This window comes from Erpetoichthys calabaricus, chromosome 14 (assembly GCF_900747795.2).
Source record: "Erpetoichthys calabaricus chromosome 14, fErpCal1.3, whole genome shotgun sequence".
Classification (NCBI taxonomy): Eukaryota; Metazoa; Chordata; class Cladistia; order Polypteriformes; family Polypteridae; genus Erpetoichthys; species Erpetoichthys calabaricus.
Window position 1 is genome coordinate 49,174,242 of NC_041407.2, and position 23,960 is coordinate 49,198,201.

General features: G+C 36.7%; 1 protein-coding gene across 11 annotated transcripts in view; it reads right to left on the reverse strand.

Annotated features, from left to right (window-relative positions):
• Window positions 1-23,960, reverse strand: part of adgrb2 (adhesion G protein-coupled receptor B2) — a 1,003,794-nt gene that overhangs the window by 522,232 nt on the left and 457,602 nt on the right. For 8 of the 11 annotated variants that reach the window (XM_051919045.1, XM_028818906.2, XM_051919052.1 and 5 more), the window contains exon 5: window positions 709-873. The exons of the other annotated variants lie outside the window; for them this stretch is intronic. In XM_051919045.1, the coding sequence (XP_051775005.1) occupies window positions 709-873 (165 nt within the window). The remainder of the gene's footprint in view (window positions 1-708; window positions 874-23,960) is intronic. 11 annotated transcript variants of the gene reach the window in all.

Sequence of the window (23,960 nt, forward strand, 5' to 3'; positions counted from 1 at the left end):
TATTAAAGTGGTCTAAGGGGAAAAGTGCGAAACAGAATTCAACTGGTGTAATAGAAAACCCATCCCAGGCTGGTGATTAGGTGGCTTATGCAGCCCTGAGAGATGTCTTTCCAACAGCATGTTCAATTACTGATTTCTTAAATGATATCATTATATTATTAAAAAGAAAATTTATAACCACTGTTAACATTAGATTAAGTCTAATGCTGACAAGTACTGTACGTGGACTAACTTTTCCCAGTGTGTGTTTTAAACTAATTGTGTCTGTCATTGAATGATGCCTTTAATAAAAAAACTTGACAGAGCCATACCTTTTATACTTGTTTAATTGTCAACTCAAATTAGTGTAATTGTATATGAAGAAAGGATGGGGAAATAAATGTTCTTTTAAAATGAATAGTTTTCCAATTTAAAATAAGTAAATTGATTAAAATTTCATTGTACTAAAATTGACTTAAATATAATTTTGATACAATTTAAAAGGCCATCTTTTTAACTACAAGTGTTTCAGAGACAAAAGATAAGTGTGATAAGTCAGTTATTTGTGACATGTATAAATATAAAAAACATTGTTAGAAAAAAAATACTGAATTTGAAATAAAAATTTCTCCTCTACTACGTAACAGACAAACATACAAAATCTTGGACGGGACAGACAAAGAAAAAAGAAAAATCAAAAGTTAAAGGTAGATGAGTGAATGTACTAACCAGGGCACACAGCGATATTGCAGAGTTTAGTTTGCACCTCTGGGCCCTCGCAGGCCTTCCCTCCATGCTGTGGAGCAACGCAGGTCCGTGTCCTTGTTCTGGACCCTCTCCCACATGTAACAGAGCACAAACTCCATGGAGACCATTCCTCCCACAGCCCGTGAACTGCAATACATACCAATAAACACCATGGAGGGTCACCAGTATACTCTCTCAACTTCTAAACTACCACTTACTACATACTGTACGTTTTAGTTTACCTGGAAGGTGGTGTTCTCTCTCATCTGAAAAGTAAGCTCAACACATGCTTGTTAGAATCACCCAAGCTATAATTACAGTAGGAGTAAATGCTTATTATTGTAGGATTTTCAAGACAAATTCAGGCACTAATTCTAAACGTTCCAAAGAGTACAATAAAATTCATAGTAGTGTTGACCAACACTTATAGAATGCTAAACTGCATGCGTGTGGCAGCTTCAACATCATTATTAGTCATTTGGTGACATGAAGAGACTATTATTGTAGTCAATAATAGTGTAGTGAAGGTCACACATTAGATAATTATCAGATCTAGATGTTCTCATAAGGGCTGAATCACAGTTTCCACCTTACTCATCTACAGTATGTTTACTAGCCATTGCTTTCCAGAAAATTCAGGTTTATTCATTGTGTGCGGTATGCTGATCGAAATTATTTGAAACTGAGAAAAATTAATACAGGAGACAAGGCCATTCATCCATTACACTTCTTTGGTTAGATAATGTCTAAGTTTCTCAACATCTTCTTTTCCTCTCTAAACTCAGGAAACAACACTCCTTTGGGTAGAAGTCTGTTAATAGCAGAAAAAAATAAATTCATTGCCAAGCTACTAGAATAAATATAGAATTTAGATATGGAAGAAAATCATTCTTGTTGGCACTAAAACACAGATAAACCCAGCTTTTTTGCTAATGGATGTATGATTTACTCTTCAGCATAATCAAATCAATTAAATTGGCAAATGGTGTCACTGAATAAAATTAATTATAGACTAATTGCACACAGTATTTCACACACTGCTGTTCATATTAAGGAAAATATCTTTATGTTATCTGGTTTCAATTAAAACATCAACCTACACGAAAACAAAACAATGTTTTTTATGCGACTAATGTGAAATACCAGGAGGTGATACCCGTCTTTCTACCTCACTGTATAAGTATCCAAAGACAGTGAACATGGGAAAATGTTTCTACATCAAGATGTAATGGTTAATCATTAAAATATTTGATACATTGAATATTGCATTCAGCTAAAGCAAGAAGATCAAACAAAGTGAAATGTCAAAACAAATACAACTGTTCTAAGAAATACAGAATAACAATGGAAACAATTTCTGCATTAAGGAGTTAAGGGAACTTGACCTTTGCTTGTTTCTAATGATCTATTCTTACGAAATATTTTCTTAGAAATGTTATTCAGGGCAGGCAGCAGACCTGGAGCTGGCATCAGAAGTTTACACCATCTGGAATCAATTAACTCTTTCAGGGCTGATGTCGACTTTGTCCAAATTCAGGGGTAGAGGACAATAATCAGCTGTAAACTGCAACGAAACTCGCCCCTTACATTTTAGTTCGACTCTCTTTGCTAGAAGGACAATTACATAGCTTTGTTGATTTGACCTCGATTTCCTACGCGTGTGTGAGTAGCGAAGAGCAAACAACCTCTACAATGGCATCGACATCTGGGGAGAGACCAAAGCGAATGTGCAAAGCAAAATACTCCACGGACGTTTCACGTAATTTCGTTGTATAGGACTCTGACTTGTCAGACTCCAAGTTTGATGCAAGTGGTCTGGAGATGGATATTGAAAACGAAAGTGAGGTACCAGCATCGTCTGATCGGTCCCTTGCTGATGGTGGTGCTGAAAACTTTTGTGTAGCTGATGAGCCACGGCAGCGTTCGCCTGGGAGGGCAACCACTTATGATGACAAGAGGTATAAACCAGATTGCGTCACACTGCCTGCTGTGCAAAGACAGCCAGGCAGCCAGCCCATTGTGCATTCCTGCTGACCATTGAGGCGCTACTGCCGCCAGAGATGCCAAACATGCGCCAACAGCTGCCACAGCACATAGCAACAGACGTTTTATGTTGATTTATGTGGGAAATGATTGCTTTGTGTGCTTTTCAGAAAACTTAGTTCTTTGGAAAAAATATTCAGCCCTCAAAGAGTTAAGCAAGAACGTTTGTCTGTCATGGCGCTTGACAGAGGTGATATGTTGCACACTTTCTGATAGTATTATGCATCATTATTTTATCTTTCACATTAAAAAATCAGATGTTTGCTGCTCTATTCTCATACAATCAACATACATTTTAAAGTCAATGGCATAAGATATAATACTTTGGAGCTGAATGTGCTATATAGTGTACCCTTACATGATTACTGCTCACCTAGCTTCTCTAAAAAAATTATGATTTTCACATGTGAAAATCTTGTTACATTATATACCTGCAAATAAAATGCAGTTATCGGCTATAAAACCTGTTTTTATTCCACATCAAGCAAAACAACTAATTAATATGTATTCCTGTGTAAATAAATTATTTAAAGTTGAGGGAAACATTTATTAATTTTAAGATTAAACACCAAATGCTTTTCCAATATGTTTTCTGCACAACCTTTGGTCTGGTTTTTAGAAATCAAAGGATAATATCAAGATAAATTTAAATTACAATTCATTTTTTTGACATATGCCATATGTTGCAGAGTAAATATGATATGTCCTGAATTATTATCAGCATCTTCAGTTAATGACCAACACACATTCTACCGACTTCTATGCTTTTGCAATAATTGATGTTAGAACAACTTTTTAAGTGGGCAAATAAACTGGTCAAAATGAAATTCTCACTCCTGCCTAACACAGACTTGTCTTTACAGACATCTTTTTCCTTTAACTACATCAATCTGCTATTCATGATTGCTGCTAAAAAAAGCTTATCCTAATGGCCTATCCAGATAAGGTAACCTACCTCAATGACAACAACCCAGGAATAGTTTAATCCATCATAATGAAGTGTCTTAAAAGGTTGGTGATTGAAAACATTACTGCAAAATCTCTGACAGCTTAGAATCACTCTGATTTGTTATTCACCATTAAATATCCATAGATGATAACACTCCCCCAATTCTCTAATCAATATTATATTATACATCATAGTTCAACAAGTAATATAATATTGTACAAGCTCATCATCAGTTTAAATGACCCTGGGTCTCAACATCTTTATCTTTAGGGAATTTTAAACCTTCTGACTAGAATCTCTCCTTCTCCTCTGTGATAGCTCTAAAAATAGGAACCCTCAGTGTTGTGTACTCTGTCCAATGCTTTAATCTGTGCTTACATATAGCTAGAAATATGTCTAACTTTAGATTCTCCCATGACACTGCCATAACTGGTCTCATCATCAACAATGATAACATTGCCCACATGGAAACAGGGTAAGGATCTAGCAATGTGGTGCCAAGAGAAATGCTTCTACCTAAATGTGAGTAGGACCAAAGATCTGGTTTCAGTAAGTGGAGGTGAGGAAGACACACACCCTTTTAAATCAATGGACTGCAGCAGAGACGGCCAACAGCTGTAAGTTCTGGACACGTTGATCTCTAACAATATAACTTGGTTCAACCACATAACTGCAGTAGGCGAGAAGGCACACCATTGCCTCCTCATCCTTTGATATGTATTCATAAGCATAACCATAGTTACAGATGTACAATGGGAAGTTCACTTTCTGCATGCTTCATTGCCTGTTACAGTTATTGGTAAACTTAAATTGTTGATTTAGAAGTCACTTCAGAGACAAGAAGTTTGTGATGACTGAAGAGTTGCAAATGTGACTAATCTACAAGAAGGGAGACAAAATGTATCTTGGTAATTATAGGTCAGTAAGTCTTATTTCTATAAAATACAAAAATATGGAAACGTTAGTAAGAAATAAACTAGAAAAGAGAATTTTAAATAAACACCTGTACAGGTCTATGAGTTTATTGGAAAAGATCCTGCCAAACCAGCCTTTTAGATTATTTTGAACAGGCAACTGCAGAAATTGACAAAAGCAAAGAAGATGACATAATTTATTCAGATTTTCTAAAAGCCTTTAATAAACTGAAGGTTAAACAAGAAGCTACTATCATCACAGTTAACCTACAAACCTGAATCTCAAGTTAGTTAACCGGCAGGAGAAAAAGAGTGTAGGTAAGATGTAAATATGCTCCACATAGGGTGAGGTCATCAGAGGAGTGCCTTAGGGGTCTACCCTAGGACTGCTACTTTTTCTAATATATGCAATATTTATGAGGTTACTTGAAAACATAAGTTTATACTGTAAAAATTGTTGAATATAAATCAAGGAGTGTTCTGCTCAGACTGTATATGCAATCGATTATTGTGTGAGGTGTTGGTCATCGCCCAACAGAAAAGGCATAGCAGCACTTAAAGCTGTGAGGAGCAGAACAACCAAGAACATCCCAGAAATAATGGCCATGTTCTACTTTAACAGGCTCAATGGATTAAACCTGTTTAGTCTGGAGTGGTGGAGACTGGGAACCAAATCCAGGTCTTCAAAATGACCAAAGATATTGATGAAGTGGATGTAACAGACTTCTTTTGACTAAATGACAAATCATGTAATTAAGGGCATAATTGGAAATTAAGGGAAAGTGCATTTATGGCTCAAGCCAGGAAGCACATCTTTACACAAAGGCTACCAAGTTGTGTGATTGAAGCAGAAACTTTGACAATTTTTAAGTAGTATATGGATGAGATATTAGCTGAACAAATACGCTTGATTAACTAAAAAGGCATCTTCTGATTTGTCAAACTTCTTAAGTGCTTATGTTCTTAGGTAAAGGATTACAGAGGGTTGGAGACCATCAACACTATTATAATAACAGTGTGTAAGTCAGGGAGGCACAAAATTCCCAAGACATATACTTTTTTCCCTCCTCTGTTTTCTTCCAAGAAAAACAGGAATTTAAAAGAATGCACCTCCACAATTAACAGTATAATTACAATTTGTTTTAATTATATATACTGTAATAAGGCACTATATATGTACCTGACCCGACACAGATTGGACACGGAGGCACACGTATAAAATAAATAAACTTTTATTTTCTTCAGCTGGAGGGCACGTCTTCCCCGTGTCCCCCAGCCACAACAACGTCCCAAAGCACCAACACACCACACACTTTCTTCTACTGCACCACCACTCCTCCCAGGCAACCTCGTCCTCCTCCACCTGACTCTGCCCGCTGAGTGGTGGTTGCTGGCTCCTTTTATTGTGCACCCGGAAGTGCTCCAGGTGTTTGATTGCCGACATCCAGCTGCATTTCCAGGTGTGGCAAAACTTGTGCCCAGAAGAGTTCAGCAGCTCCTGCTGCAGCACCCCCTGGCAGTGCCTGCGGAACCCAACAGGGCTACAAAAGACTCCAATCTCCATGAAGCCCTGGGGGAGTTTGAGGCACAGCTGCAACCCAGGGAGGCTGCCATCTAGCGTCCAGGGGGAGATTTTGTGATTCCCATGCTTGCTCCCCTGGTACATATGCTGCAGGGAAGTCCCGGCTGGGCATGGGCCCCGGCCATCCGTCACAATACTTATGACAAAAAACTAATCTATACTTACTGTGCTCAAGTGGTAATACAAACAAATTGAATTGAGTTTTACTGTTTATGTAAACCTCCTTGGAAATAGTATACAGTACATCATGAAAGATATTCTATGAAAATAACATAAAGTGGCTCTTTTGGATAGGAGTATTAATTTCTGCTGACTGCTTTATTTTGTCACATCCACTATGGGAGAATAAATGAGTGCCTCATAAGGCAAGTGTCAAACAGAAGCTTCTTCAGTGGGAGTCTCAGATCCTTTGACACTTACACTCCAACCTGGACTATGATCCACTCTTTATCACTCCTGGTAGTAATCTCTAAATATTTTTGGAAGCATATTAATCTATCTTGAAATTAAATCATTTTTGAATGTGTCTGATCTCTGGTAAGTAATACCCGTTCCTTCAGTTTTACTATATATTTTCATTATTGTGTAATTTAGTCATTCTTTTTGCAGAAAGCTCAGTATATGCAATAGAACTATTTTATCTGCCAGATTTTACAATTTCCTTTTATTAAATGAACGTTCAATAGAGTTCGACAAATGTATTACTAAAAATGTGTGTTAATCACCTGGGGATTTCTCAAATAGCTACTATGCACTGACAGAGTGATCACCAGGGGCCTCATGTATAACGCCGTGCGTAGAACTCACACTATAACATGGCGTAAGCACAAAAGCGGGATTGTGCGTACGCACAGAAAAATCCAGATGCAGGAATCTGTGCGCACGCATACTTTCACGTTCTTCCACTACATAAATCCCGATCAGCGTGAAAAGTAACGCACGTGCACGCACCTTCTGTCCCGCCCCCACTCCTCCCAGAATTATGCCTCTTTGAATATGCAAATCAATATAAATAGCCTTCTGTGAAAAGACAATGGGAAAAGCACAGGGGAAAATATAAGAATTTCAGCAAATACCAAGTGGAGGCAAAGGAAAAACGTACTATTTGTTGGTTTAAACAGTGGTATAATCAACAAAAGAAAGTTGATCGAGTGACAGAGTGTCGGAAAAACTCGAAAGATCAAATTCACAAAGTCGCACAGTGCCCGAAATAAAAAAGAAATCACATATCAAAGTCGCCATGAAAAGGCAAGTCGTAGCCCACCGTCTGAGTGTCATATGAAAGCATATTAGGGTACAAACAAAAAACATAGGCACACAGTGGGAAAAAAGAACGAAATGTCAACTTTAATCTCGAAATTTCCACTTTAATCACGTAGTTTATTTTGCCATTAAAGTAGAACATCATAAACTTCATCTTAAAATCGTTTATTTTACTAGTTTCTCAAGTAGCATGTTAAATGCTTTGTTCTGTGTTTGATCTTTTATGTGCTCTATGTGTGTGAATCACTACGTGCTTCCGTTCTTTCTCCTTCTCCGACAGGACACAGAATTCATTACATTCGAGATATTACAGCTCTCTGAATAATTAAAATACTGAGATGTATACGTGATATCATTTTCATGATGATAGGAATGAAAGCATGTTATTAAACATGGGAACACGGTGGCGCAGTGATTGTTCATATCTCACGCAAGAGGCTTGCTGCACCATGTGCAACCTTCGATGAAATAATTTATTACAGAAGTACTGTCTCTTTCAAACGTACTAACCTCCAATTCCTGTCCATACTTTTCTTTCTCCAATCGCCACACAATCAGCTCTGTAATAGACGTTAAGCCATTTGTAAACTTAGAACGCCGATTCTTCAAAACTTTTAAGGAACATTGAAATATCTTCGTAGTACATGTTTAATTATTCTATTCGTCTATCCTTCCAGTGTCGCGTCAGCACCAGCAAGAATACAACGCAAGGCAGGAGCTATCCTTGAACTAGCTATACGCTGCGGCACCGTGTCCTCACATGTTTAATTATTAACAATACAGATTATTTAAATGAAGTTAAAGTTTTATCTGTATACTATAAGCAACATATTTTGCTGCATTTCATCTTAAAAATGATATTGTCATCATACGCGCTTTATAAAGTAGCGCAGGTTGTGCAATATTATAACTGTAGTGTAAGTTTACAGTGAGGTGATTGTACTTATAAGCACAAACAGTTCTACAAGGAGCACTTGATGGACTGATTGAGTGCGTTTATAGTTCTTGGGATGAAACTGTTTCTGAAACGCGAGGTCCGTACAGGAAAGGCTTTGACGCTTTTTGCCGTGGTTGAGGTAGTGTGTACTTGAAACTGTATACCGATAATTCTCTTTCCGATCAGCTGCTGCTGTGATTCACACTCAGATACAGTGATATAAATACTCCGAGTGGTGCAGTGAGAGTAATATGGAAAAAGATGATCCGCAGTGGCAACCCTTAACGGGAGCAGCAAAAAGAAGAACAAGATGCAGTGAGCGTAACAACGCTAAAGCAGTTATGGTATTTGGAATACTATGGCTATTCCCTGGACCATTATATTGCTACAGGTTAATTACAATCAGATGCATTACACTAATAAACAATATGCAGTTAATTTCAGTGTATTTATAAAGCCGCGTCAGGAATGTGGAGCTGAGAAAGAAAGGGTGATCACACAGGAACAGTAGCACTGCTTTGACGCTGGGTGCCGCCAGTCTGCAAAACCGAGCGGAGAAATTGCGTACGCCAAGGTATGAGTTACCGTGGAAATGTGCGTGGCTTTACGCCAAGTTTAGGTTTCATACATCGCGATTTGAGCGTGGAAAGGTTCGTACGCAACATTTCTGTGCGTACGCACCGTTTATACATGAGGCCCCAGATGTGAATCATGTACCTAGCATGGGTGTGTATGCATTGTGTACAGCATGTATTCTGTTAAATTGTAGCTTTAAATAAACAAACAACACAAACAGTGATGGCTCAGAGTGAAGCTAAATACTACAGATTGAAATAAAGGTGCTTTTTATTGTTACTGTCTATTGTACAGCTTGTTATTGAGATGCTGGGTTACAGTCCTAAATACAGACAGTTTAAGTATTGTTATAGAAAAGAACAGCATCACAGTGAAAGTCTTTGGCAGGATATCTCCTTCAGGTCAACAAAAGCAGGGAGTGGTCATGTTGTTTACCTCAATAATCTGTTTCTCCATAGGAATTCCAAGGCCGGTTGGACATTTTAACTTTATTTCAAAAAGTCCACTCAATAGGTTATGTTTTTTCTCACTCTTCCAATTGGTTACAAGGATTGATAGCCATACTGCCTTTCTTAGTTTATAACCCCTTTATCCCTTTCAAAACTACGTTGAATTTAACAGCTGCAGCATTTACAGGAACTGTCTATGTTTTCTTTCTCCTTTCTCTTGATCCTTGTTGATTATCTTCTTATGCAATATCTGCCTTTAATATGGTTATTTTTATGGCAGGTTAAATCTTTATAAATAAAAATACAGTGCCTTGAAAATGTATTCACTCCTTCCTGATTTCTTCAGCTGTTGCACATTTTTGATACTGAAAAAAATCAGTTCTCCTATCTAAATCTAATATTATATAAAGAGCATGTAGGTAAAGAATGAAAATATATTATTAACTTATTACATTTAACCGACAAAAAAACTATCCAAACCATCTGGCACTGCAGTGTTGGCCCAGCCTACTCCATTCAGACAAGTCTGCTGTCCAACAAATATCCTTAATCAAAAAGTGTTTAAACATTAATCCTTTTTTAATTATGAATTTGGTACAATTTTAATTTAACTATGGTGAAGCATTATGCCACCTATACATTAAGCTGAGGTGGCATTAACCATATGATTTTAATAGCTTTTAGCAAGCTGCATGCAATATCAAGCTAAACTACAGAAGAGTCATGCTTGAGTTTTTATGCTTATGTTTTTTATAAACTACATTGTATCTTAAGATCTTCTGCTGTCTTGTTCGAAACATACAGTAGTGTATGCTGAGATTTCTTTATGTGTCAGCCTATGCGTTTTCTGGTGCTACAGTACACATATTTGATAGATGTAGCCTTGGTGTAAACCTGGCTAATATTAGATTTTAGTTGAAGGAAAACTTTTAATTGGGGAAAAACACGTTTCACTGTTTTTGTTTAGGTAGACATCTGTAAGACATTCAGGTTCAAAGATCATATGATCACACTGATAATTCTCTTCTCTAGTTCCAGCGAACTTCAAAAGACTAGAAAGATAGTCCCTACCTGTGAAAACATGACAGATTAAATGAATGAGAATGGGAGTTCTTACTTTTTAGTACTTTTGTTTGTGCTCTTACAAACATTAACTGCTTTGTGTTACATTATGCTCACTCTAAGAGATTCAGTATAATGTACTAATAAGTTATTCAACATGATGTTCTTTTATGTTTAGCAACGCCATTGCTGAGCACAGCAATTTACCAGCTACATTTCATTGACATTTCAGGGATATCCAAAACAGGTAAATGTGTCAAGCAGAGAAAGGTGTGTTAATATACTGTTATGATAAGTGAATAAGGAATGCTATAACCTTTTCAACTGACAGATTTGAGCTAAACAGTCAAAGTCTGAAATTCTTGTCAAGCTGAACACCTCAGAATGTTTTGTTTAGCCAGTCCACAGCTTCAAGTAGCTTTTGATTCCCATGAAAATCGACCTTGGCGTGTGCGATAATGAATTAGCAACACTCTTGTTTTTTGAGAAAACAATAAAAATGTTAGCTTCATGGCTAACAGAAAGAACAAAAGCCATGTGGTGTGTGTTTAATCTGAGCAAGAAAGAGAGTGACTGTCTTTTATTAGACTTTTTTCCAAAAGTGTTCCCTCTGTTTACTTGCTGAGTTCAGTTACCAAAAACAGTGTTTAGTTGCTTTCTGACACATCTGTAAAGAGCTCAGATCAGCTGTAAACATGGACACTTAGAATTAGCTTCCCATCTGTTCCTGTTTAGGTGATACACTCTCTCTCTGTCGGGCAACAAATCTTTCTTTTCATTTTTTGATTAGGTTTACATAATCTGTAACTTAGGAACTAGAGCACCTCAGAAATGTCATCTGGGACTGAATGATACTGCCCACCCAGACTGTATAATTTTTGTATTGCTTATATTTGTTGGTATTGGTTATTATGCAAATAAACATTATTTTTAAGTACAAGCTTAATGTCTCTGTCCAATTGCTATTAGTGAGTTGAGTGACAACATTGGTCATTCCTTATCTAGATGTGGTCCCTTAAGAGCACAGAGAACAGTTTGTAAATTTTTGTATTTGTGAAACACTGGGTTGAAGTGAAAAAAAAAGGACAGCCGCAGTCAATTCAATTCCATTTTTTTTATTGTCCCATGATAGAAATTTGGCTTGTCAGCAGATTTCATAGAAAGACCACATTGTAACTTTAAAGAACAGAGCCATTAAAAAAAACTTAGTACAAATAAATATAACATAGCAATGAATATTTAAGGTGAAACATTGGATCAAACATACTGTATTGCACATAAAAATTAAACCAAAATTTAGACTTCCCTAATGATCGATGCAAATGATAACTGTTGTGGCAGGAGGCTGGGGGCCAGACCCAATCAGGACACCTGGAAGGACCGGAATGGCATCTATACGTCCCCTGGGCCACGAGGGGGCAACCGCCCTACATAGCAAGGGGACCACGGGGAAGTAGCAGGGAGGCTCAAACCCGTGGGGGCCCATAGCTACCACCAGGGGGTGCCCCAAGCCTCATAAAGCACGGGAGATCTACACTTCCACCACACCTGGGAAGGTGGAGGATGGACCTTCCAGCAACGCCCGGAGTGCTTCCAGGTGCTCATGCAGCATTTCCGCCACACCAGGAAGTGACGCCAGAACAGCATCAGCGAGCACCTGCAGCACGGCCGGTTGACTATAAAGGGGGCCGCCTTCCTACAGTCGAAGCGCTAGAGTTGGGAGCTGGAGCAGCACAAACCTCCAGGGACAGATGGAAGAAAGGCGGCCCGTGGACATTGAAGGAGCCCATGTGTAGGGGTGTTTGGTGCAGGAGCACTGTGTGTTGTGTGGGACTTTTTGAAGGTAATAAACGTGTGTTTCATAAAGTGCTGGTGTCTGTCTGATGGTGTTCGGGCGACCTCTCACACTGTACATTTCATGATTTAAGTCTGTGGATGTTTATTAAAGTGGACATATTTAGAAGATTATTTACAGTTGGAATGAAAGAGTATTTGAACCAGTTGCTTTTTAGTCTTAGAACTTGTGAACTGATGGCAAGAACTGACATTGAGAATGTATTGGGTGAGTCCTGTGTGACAGAATTCACTCTGTTTTCTGTAATACTTGCTTATATAAACGTTGAACATTATTCAAGTTATTGTCTGTTTTTTACCTGCATTTTTTATTACTCTTTAATTTAATATTTTTTGCTGCTGGAGTATGTGAATTTCCCCCTGGGATTAATAAAGTATCTATCTATCTATCTATCTATCTATCTATCTATCTATCTATCTATCTATCTATCTATCTATCTATCTATCTATCTATCTATCTATCTATCTATCTATCTATCTATCTATCTATCTATCTATCTATCTATCTATCTATCTATCTATTAAACGTGTCTGTGAGATTAGACTGTTGATACCTTGTTATTTTACTGCTCTATTTTAGAATTTGAGCAGTCTGATATTTGATTTCCCTAGGGGTGAATACATGGGGTACTTATATGGACAATGAGATAGGTAAAAGGTTACAGTTGTATAGCTGGTTTTGTCAATACTTCTTATCCTCCATTAAGAAAAGAGTCTTAGATGTTAGTCGGTTCCTTATTTGTTAGATGCATCTTATAACATGATGAAACAAAAATGCTTGAAACAATGAGTGTAACTTTTCTAAGTAAATTCTTGGACTGTGTTTTTCAAGGCCTAGAAATTTCATCAACCACTTTTTCTAAAACTGGGTTTGAGTACTAGTATGATAGGCACGAGGCTTAATCCTTAATGAGTATATTTCATCTTTAAAATGATCACTTCCAATAGAAGCCTCACAGCTAGTGTTTTGTAAATGGTGATTATAAAATGAGTGACATAGCTTAGAAATGATTGACACAGCTGAAAAAGGCAATTTACATACCCTAATAAATCATGGTGTGCACATGCAGTGCAAACTAGCAGAGGATGAGATCTTTGAGGAATAATTTTCACTCACACCATCTTCACCTCGACCCCCCCTCTCCATCCTCTGCACAGCTATCATTCCACTCTGCTAGTCTAAAGGAACCCATGAGGTTTCAATAGAAGCAATTTGTAACACATTATCTTGAAAGTACCTAGGAGGCACACATTATTGTATCGCAAGCCATTTCTGAACTCTCTGTATATTCAAAATATCTCCAATTTCATGTTATTAATTATAATCATAAATGATTTATGTTTTAAAAGTCTTTCTAAGAGATGTATGAAAATTGTATCTCCTTAATATTTTAAAGAAAAGCACCGCTACATTGCTTTTCGCAATGAAAAAAACCAGCACTGGCTCAAGCGAAAGATCTTGTCATCTTGTCACTTATGAAATGTAGAAATCTGTACCCTCTACATTATGAGTTTGTTAATCCATCTTAAGGTCAAGGCATAGAGTTTATTGGAAACCTCTAACTATGACCCTCACCTGTGAATTATTGACAGACTGCAACAGTACCTCTTCATCACATATGCAGAAATACTCTGTCAAGATTTTATTACGGCTCGGTTAGATTACTTCAGTTCTTAAAGGTTTTCCTGCACAGATCATTAACAGACTACAATAGGTTTGAAATGGCTGTGCCAGTCCTGTTGTACATTAAATGCAATGATTCAGCTACTGTATATTAAAATGTTTATTTTATTCATTTTCACTGTTTCTTCTTTTTCATGAAAATACTTTTATAGAATAGTTATATCAGTGTGTGTATTAGTATAAAACAAAACCTTTTGAGGTAGAGGAAGAGGCTAGAGGGAATTGCAAGGTAGGATACGTCCAGAACGGGAAAGCACTTAACCAGCCAGGATGTCAGTCCAAAAGGTCCACACATAGGGATGCACTCAAAATGAGCAATACTTCATCAAGCCACTAGTGGGCAGCAGCATCGCTCTGCTTCAGTGGTTCAGATTCCCATTTACACTCTTGGGGACTGTAGTGTTTGCAGGCATCTCTGGAAGAACAGGGGTGACCCAAAAGGGCTTCCCTATATTAAGGAGAGGTGCCACAAGTACTCCTGGGAGTACTTAGGACCATTAAGAGGTCTCAACTTCCTCAGTCAAATGAGTTAAGAGTAAAGGTAAAGTTTCACCTGGAGATGATGAGGACACCAGTCTACTGAGGAGGAGGTATCAATGTTTAACCCAGAAGAGTTTTTAAAGGTTAGAGGGCATAAATCTTATTATTTAATTTCTCATTTTTGTATTATGTTCACTCCATCCACTATATCTTTCCTTATATATTTTTTTTGTGTTACTAATTATCCTATCTAACCTTAACTGAACTGTATTGGTGTCTTTTCATTTAAGGGGATTGCTGCTGTCTTGTTACAACCTATGCAATCTGTTCTTTTTCATAAAATAATTATGATAATTCCAAATAAAACCATGTATGCTGGATTACAGCCTATTACATGTATATGATTCAGTTATTTGACCCAATTTTTCTGTTTTAAAGTTGAACAGCATCATTCTGTCCTGGCAGCATAATACACAAAGCAGCAACCTTTGATAAGATGTCAGTAAATTGCAAAGCCCATCACACACACTCTGACACAGTAATATTGGCCCAATATGGGGAGGTCAAGTAACCATACAAAATGGGTTATGGGATTTGGAAGAAATCAGAATCCTTTGGAGAATGTTCACATTAACAAAGGAAAAATGTGACTATAATAAATCATATATTTAGTCAACTATCCATCCATCCATCCATTTTCCAACCTGCTGAATCCGAACACAGGGTCACGGGGGTCTGCTGGAGCCAATCCCAGCCAACACAGGGCACAAGGCAGGAACCAATCCTGGGCAGGGTGCCAACCCACCTATTTAGTCAACTACCATGCATCAAATCGTTTTTGGACAGGTGATTGAAATAGGCATTTGTCCATTATTTTTCAGATAAAACAATGCATAATATAAATCTTTAATATACAGGTATAATATAACAAAGGGAAGCAAGCTTGTGCAGCAGTGAGTGCTGCTGCCTCACTGCTTCAGTCTGCCTGTTTCTATTGCCTGTATGGAGTTTCCACATTCTTCTCATTTGTCTCAAAAACATGCATTTTAAGTTAACTGGTAAGTCTAATTTGGCCTGGCATAAATATTTGAGTATATGTGCCTTATAATGGGCTGCTGTTCCATTTATGGTTGATCCCTGCTTTGAGCTTGATATTGCTGCCCTGTAATTGGCTAAGTCAGTTACAAAAATGGATTGATGGGTGAATAGTTTAATTCAGTAATATACAATATTGTAGCTAAAGAAAGAGTTATAGTAGACTCCAGGTGAACATCACATTCCTTTATCTCAGCAGGAGAAAAGTCACTTATTTTACTGCTCTACAGGAGGCCTGAAAATTGTAAAATATAGCTTTGAGTGCAGGAGGATACAAAACTAACCTGTTTTTATTATATTAATACTTTTCATCATTAAAATATCTTTAGCTTTTCAGCTGGTTTTCACTTTTTTGTTTTGATTGTTATCCTAATCTTTTCATTATTTATAATTAAATCAACAATTCCTAATTTCACCAGGAACTTGTGAAGTACAATTTGATGGAAAGGAAATTAAAAGATTGAAGCAGACATGAGTACCAGTTTCTTGCGCTCTTCTGTTTTCATGCTCACAAAGATGCTCTGCTGCTAATGTTTTTACAGCAAAACCAGCCTACTGAGAAGCCTTCCAAAGGATGCAAGAAATAATGTTGTGGCATCCAAGAATCACACTAATCCACATACCTGGAGTGCTTAAAGTGTTCTCAACCCTTTCAAAACAAGATGGTATTGTAAGGAGAAGTTCAACAATGTAAAAGTTTTTATGATTAGTATAGCAACAAGAATTGTACATAAACACAGAGAAATATTGTGTTTACTGTATGTAGCCTTTCTAATTTCATTCTACTCCAATGATTGGAACCCAATCTTTAGATATCATGAGAGTTGGTATAATTGTTACTCATAAACTTCTGCCTGGAGCTTAATCACTAAGTCATTCTTTCATATGACTTTTGTGTATCTGTCAGATGAGTAGCTCTGTGACGCTTTTTTATCATCATCTCTTTCCATTGCCCTTCTTCATACTGCTAACTTTTATCATTTTTTACAACATTAAAATTGTACACTACAGTTTGACTAATTACTGTTCTTGGAAATTTCTACCTTAACACTAGTGAATTGTGTGAAAACAGTTCTGAGAGACTGACCATCCTAAAAACAATTCAAAATATCACATTGAAATTGTCAATAATACAGTATATGATTTTAAATATTTTATGAATTTTTGTATAATTTGTGAATAAGTCATCCTTTTCTGTCACCTTTACCATATCACACATCTGTATTTCTTGTAGCCTTAACTATATTACATGTAATGTTTTAAATCTCTGTATTATAATGCTCATTATGAGAGATCCTATACAAAACTCTCAAGAAATGCTGAGACTGATATTCTCTATTTTAAAAAGGCTGAAAATGTAGGCTGAATCTATATGTTGACAGAATCTACTTAATGTTTTTTGATTCTTTGGTGGCACAGTGGTTAGGGTTGCTGACCTATAGTTCCAGAGTTTAACTCATGGCTCATTTCCTGTCTACAGTATGTAGTATTTGAACCCTGCTGCCTTGTGGCCCACCTGGATTTTCTTTGGTGTGTCCAGTAATACATTATTGAAATCTCTCAATTTGATCAGTATCATTGACTCTATGTGTGCCCTGTGATGAGAAGCATCATGCCCTGGGGTGTTTAGAAAATTCATGGATGGATGTTAGTCAGATTAAGAGCTATATTATTGTTTACTTTATGTCTGTATCAAAAATGACATATGTGTAAAATAACACTCTATCACTTTGAAGAGTGTTGTTTACCTGTGGTATATGTAAGAGCCTTCGATGTTGTTTCAAGCAGGGTGCATGGATACTCTATGCGTGTATCACCAAAACCTTTAAAACCTGACTTGTGAACATTCAAGGGGCCTTCTTTATTTCTTTTCATACTTTCATGATTATGGAGGAAGATGAGAAAAAACAAGTCCAGAATGGTTTAAGCAAAGCAGCTTTGAAGCACGGAGTAAAAAACCTTTTTGAAAGATTATCCTAGATATAATTAAATAGATATCTGTAATTCATTCTCTACTCAATTAACAAAAGAAGAGCTTCAAATAGAGGAAATATTTATCTGTGTAAAATAAAAGAAAATTAACAGATTAGGTATGCATCCGAACAATTAAAATTATAGGCTCATCAATCAAATTTGGAAACAATCAAAGTGGGGTTTTTTTATGTTTTATATTCATTGTACATCTTTGTGACAACACATAATTTCCTTCAAATAGAAATACCTGAACAGCTGTACAACTTTACACATGGAAAACAAAAAAATAAATATATAAATAAAAGTCTGCTATGGATCCTGGGTCATCTCCTTTCCTGTATAGTCTGTATGTTCCCCTTATGCGATTGTGCAGGTAATCCAGTAAAAGCACATGTTTTAGGTTGATTGGCAAATGAAAATGAGTCTTATGTGAGATGTGGCTGTGTGTGTATGAGGGCTTTGGCTTACCTACTATGGAATTTTTAGTTAATATACAATTTTTAGTTAATATACTAATCTTTTACAATTTATTACAAGTACAGTATATACTGTATATGAAGCCATAACAGAATGAATTATTGAACATAAGGAAAATTAATGAAGGTAACTCAAGTGTTAATTAAACGTAGCTTAAAGCTTAAGCACATGAGGTCTGCCTCATTTTAGAGGAACTACCAACTTGATTTTCCAAGGTTAGAATGAGGTAAATGAGTAACAAACACCTCACTAGAAAGCGAAGATAAAGTAATGGGAAAGCCCCAACACCCCTCCTATGAAGCAGTGCAAAGATCAATAGGAGAATCCACTGAACACCCCTCTCAACGAGGCAATATTCAGATTAATGGGAGAGTTGACAGGAGACAGAAAATACTGGTGCCGTTAGTTGATTGAATGGGATAATAAAGTTCTGCATATTAATAGTCAGATGTATAATAATATATTAGGTAAGGTAATGGTAGTAGATAAGTATAAAATTGATTGCTCACTCCATGGACTGAGATATTTGTGCATACTCTGTGCAAATAAAGAAAACTTCTGCATTCTCATCTAGGCTCTGGCTATGTGACTGCCTTCTTTGGAGATGGAGGAAAGTTTTTTACCATACCATACCATTTTTATTTGTTAAGCGCTTAAAAACACAGCATTACAACTGACCGAAGCGCTGTACAGTTAAAACAAGCAAGACTAAAAGCAAAAAATTAAAAAAACAAACATTAAGAGAGAATTAAAACAGAGACACTAAAAAAAACAGGTCAGGGGACCCAATAAAACAGAGAAATAGCAAAAAGCAAGTGGGAATAAGACAGGTTAAGAATTAAAAGCCAATGTGAAGAAGTGAGTTTTTAGGTTTGATTTGAATGTGGTGACTGAAGCGGCCTGCCTAACCACTAAAGGTAAGGAGTTCCAGAGCTTGGGTGCACAGACAGAAAAAGCCCTTTCACCACGAGCTTTAAAATGTGCCTTGGGAACGGTTAGGAGCAGCTGATCTGCGGATCTAAGAACACGAGGGGGATTGTGACGATGGAGCAAGACACTCAAGTAGGCAGGGGCTAGACCATTTAGTGCCTTATAGGTTAAGAGGAGTATCTTAAAATCAATTCTGAAACTAACTGGCAGCCAGTGTAGGGTTTTTAAAATCGGTGTAATGTGTTTGCTTCTGCTGCTTCCAGTTAAAAGTCTTGCAGCCGCATTTTGAACCAATTGGAGTCTCGAAAGAGTGGCTTTACTAATACCATATAGGCAGGAATTAGAATAGTCGAGCCGGGACGTAATGAATGCATGGATTACTGATTCCAGGAGGTGGTAAGGCAGAATTGGTTTGAGTTTGGCAATTCGCCTGAGATGGAAAAAGCAGGATTTTACTGTGCTGTTGACTTGAGCATCCATTTTCAGGACCATATCCATTTTGATTCCAAGATTGGAAACAGACGAAGTTACTGGAATGGGAAGAAAGTCGAGGTCAAGGGGTAGGGTCTGTTTGCGGTCGGGACTAAAAACAATGACCTCGGTTTTTGATATGAATGGATAGGCTGACCTCCAGAAACATAAGAAGCAAGGCACAGACCACCTCTAGATGTAGCACAAGTGGTTCACAGGACATACTCAATCACACCGGATCACCTTAATAAAAACCTAAACAGTCATTACAAGAGAGAGAATATATAAATGCCTCAAGGATAGTGACCAGGCCAAGATTTGAACTAAGGACTCTGTCAGGCAACAGTGCTAACCAATGCTCCACAAGGTCAGTCTATAACTGCAATTACCCATTTATTTCAAAGAGGTCCAAACATTTTTACAATTCGGGTAACAAATGGAAAAGTAATTTAATACTAGATATGTGTTTTTTGTTAGACATACAGAGGATTTAAAAAATGGGTTCATCAATGGATTAAGAGCCTGAATAGCTCTCAAGTCTGCTTCTTGAATGCCATAATATCTGCAAACACCTCCTTAATGAGAGACTTATTTAAGCCACGTCATGAACTTGGAAATAATTATAATAATAAAATAATAAAACAAACCAAACACAAAATGTACCAGATATATAAATAAATACATTTGTATTGCAAAATTTACCTTGTAGAATTCTTAACATCAACTCTCAGTTTCAACCTTTATCCAGACAGTTGGCTGTTTCTACAAATGTTAATTTAATCCATTCTGTTAATCAAAAACTCACTCATGCTTTTCACTGAAGTCTTTATTTATCCACACTTGATGTTGACCTGTTTCTGCCCTCATCAGTGTACTGTTTGGTTGTTGTTTTTTTCACTCTAACAAATGTAGTAATCATGAATTCTGTTCTCATGCCTGTTAACAGCTCTTTTCAGTAAACAGTTATTAAAAGGTGTCGCTTCTGATAAACAGACAGTCCTATAAAACAAAAATGACCAACAGCAGCAGAGCATCTACAGCAATGCAATGTCGGTACTTTTTTTTTGGAAAAGTCTGAAAATGTTAGTGACAGAAAAAGCCATATAATAATATTTGGTACTGCAAACTGGCCGAGTATAAAAAATGAAAGACAAATGTTATAATTAAGGCTGAGTTCATGACATGACTGCAATTAGTCTCTCATTAAGGAAGCATTTGCAGATAATGTGGGATTCAAGAAACAGACTTGAGAGTTGTTCAGGCTCTTAATCCATTGATCAACCCATTTTCAAAACCCTCTTTTCCAGCTCAGGGTTCTGAGACTAATTTTAAATCCTGCCCCTTAATTTTAATTTCATTAGGGTCAGTTTCAAATCTACATGGCAGATTCACAGTTTGACTTTATTAATGTTCTATTTCTAAACTCATTTTAAAATATAGCTTTAATTCTACACTGTACGTAATTACTAATTTTATAACATGACAAATGCTTTCAATTGTCTTCTTCTTCTTATTCATCATTATTTTATGCATTTAGTCCTTTCACCTATTTGAGGCCTCAGAAAAACCCCTCTATATACCATTCTGACAGTGTTAATATTTTTCATTTGTTGGGGTAGCATTACAGCATGTTCCATGATGGTAACTATTCATCTGTTTTTACTTCAACTCCTCTGGTCCCTAGTTAGCCCGGTTTTTTCGAATAGTATAACTCAAACATTTTAGTGTTTCATGTAACTATACACAATTCCAGCGTTCAGCTATCTTTAATCTGACCTAACACTGACTAATTTGTCTGTGACATTGTCCATGATATGTGCAGTAATCATCTCTTGCATCACAATTCAAAACCATCTACTTTCCTTTGTTTTATTTACTTTACGGTCTGCCTTTTACGGCCACCTTTATTGTGGGAAGCCTGTTGCTTTTGTTGTTCAAACATTTGTTGTCAATGCAGCATTTCTAAAATTTGGTGTGCTATCCTGATTTGTGCAGAGATGTTCTCTTATTTCAAGACTGCAGCTAACTGCCATTTGGACCTACTTCTTCATTATCCATTCTCCTTTACCTGAGTAAGTGAAATGATGAAATGTAAGGCCAACATTCGCATGTTATTTTATCTTATTAATTATTATCATTGCTTTCTCAGCTCATCAGAATATCTAATGATGTGGTTAAATTGTATCATCATCTGTCTTACTTTAACCCTAACCAAAACTGGGACAGATACAGCGCTCTTAAAAAAATTGTGACACAAACTATAAATATGTATCAGAATTCTGAGCATGAATCTGCTAACAAAGGAGCTCCATATTTAAGCTGTTCTTGAAGAAGTATTTTGGTTTGATAAAATTGCATCTTACAATATTTCTTCCTTTGGTAAATTGCAATTTTTATTAATTCTGGATGTATTTTAGCCCCATTTCATTTTTAAATGTGAAACAAAACCAATCAAAGAATGGAATATTAGATGCTGCTTCTCATGTTTCTCCTAATTTGCATTTCAAAAGATTCAGTTGATTTTCTGGATCCATAATCTGCTGCAATGAAAACATTTACTTTCATAACAATTACAAAAAACCTTATGTTTTAAAAAATGGAAAAAATGTTAACTGTGCATTATTAAAGGAGTATTAGGAAGCTAACCTGGAGCTTGCTGTCTTGTCAGCAGAATAAGAAGAACAACAGTTTGAGGTGGACAAGTATTGGCGTATTGTTTTCCTCCACTTCTGCTCTGCACTCACAATACTAATACTTGGAATTCGTAAGTTATCAACAGTGGGCACATGATTGTTCGAGGCTGCAGAGTACAACTAAATTTTTGCAAATGTAATAAAAAATGATAATTTGTGACAAGAATTAAAATTTTTGTTGCCATTAGCAACTGTCACCACACGTTTTGGTTAATATTTGGTCATACTTTATCTGTTGTTACTTAAGTACATCACCAACCCCTTTACCACCATTCCCATAACATCATACATGAGTTTTTGTCACAGTGTGAACAGCAGATGCTTTATCGGTTGATAGGTGGCTATTTGAACACCATGGGGAGTACAAAGCAATTTATCGCATGACAGTAGAAACAAAATAAATTATATTTCTAGTGATACTGAAACAAGTGACAATAGTGCTCAAATGGTAGTGTTATTGTGCTATTTATGAATCTAAACAGTGTGAGAAGTATTGTTCCATTCATCGAGTCCCCAGGGAGCAAAACAGGATGTACTAGATTCAGAAGATCCCTTAAAGTATTTAAATCTGTTCATAACTGACAACATCTTATATGTGAGACTAACAGACACTGAAACCCCGTTGCAAGTTGAATGCAATGATTAATGCCAGTCATTACCAGCTTTGTTTTTTTTTGTTTTTTTTTTTGCATATATAACATTATAAGGCATAATTCAAAGACCCTAAGTTGAAATGTGGTTAAGTATTTTTTTCTCTGCTAGATATAACTCGTTTTCTTAAATATAAATTGAACCATAATAACATTTTCAATGTTTTTCCTAAGGTAAAAGGGTTAAAGAGCACGTGCCCTCATTGCTGCATATGGACAGTGACTCCTGGCAAAAAATAAATACGTTTGGAGGCTACACTTTATATAACACAGGCTTCTGCAAATTTTTTATGGGATAGTTGATCCATAATGACTAATTGTAGCATCTCCTAGCTGTCTTTGAACACTATAATTGATCCACAAAATTCACAAAGAGTTAAACGTGAGCATTACAAACAGTGTATCTAGAAGGCTATCTAAATCAAGTGAGTTAGAGAATTGCACCTTTTATTTTAAGCCAATCAGGAGCTTTCAGGGAAAACCAAGTTTTTCAAGACGAGCCATTTCAAAAATCAAACTTTTAAAAAACACAAAGAGATCCACAAGCATTAAAATGCTCAGGACTGCGTAATTATGAAGTGTGTCCCTAAGGAGACACCTTTAGCCTGAGTCACATCTCACACCTGTGGAAAATAACTGCTAAGAATTACTTTAAAGAACAGAAAATAAAATGTAATACATCTTGTGAGTGGAATTACAAAATATAAATGGAAAAGGAGAGAATGGATATATCAAAAATGTATGATAACGACCCAGCATCTGCTGATTTTATTGGGTGTGTTGCAGACAAACCTAAAGCGCATATGCAGTGGGATTGCAAATGCAGATTACATCCCGATCATTGCAAACTGTGAAACTGATGTGTTGGATAGAGAAAATGTGATTGCACATTTCTGCCATATTTCTTCTGGTATACCCATAAACAGTCTTGTTGGATTCACTGAGCTTTAAACGTGGCATTGCCCAGGGAATAATAATATAATAAAATCTATATTCATGCAGACCTGCCTAATTGGTGACAAGATAAAATCTGTGCAATATGGGGTAGAAGAAGCCAACGTTAACATGGGTGCGTCAGGTGGAATAGTGCATTCCTAAGAGGACAGACAGCAGAACATGTACTTTCATTTCACTGTTGTGATGTAGAGGTT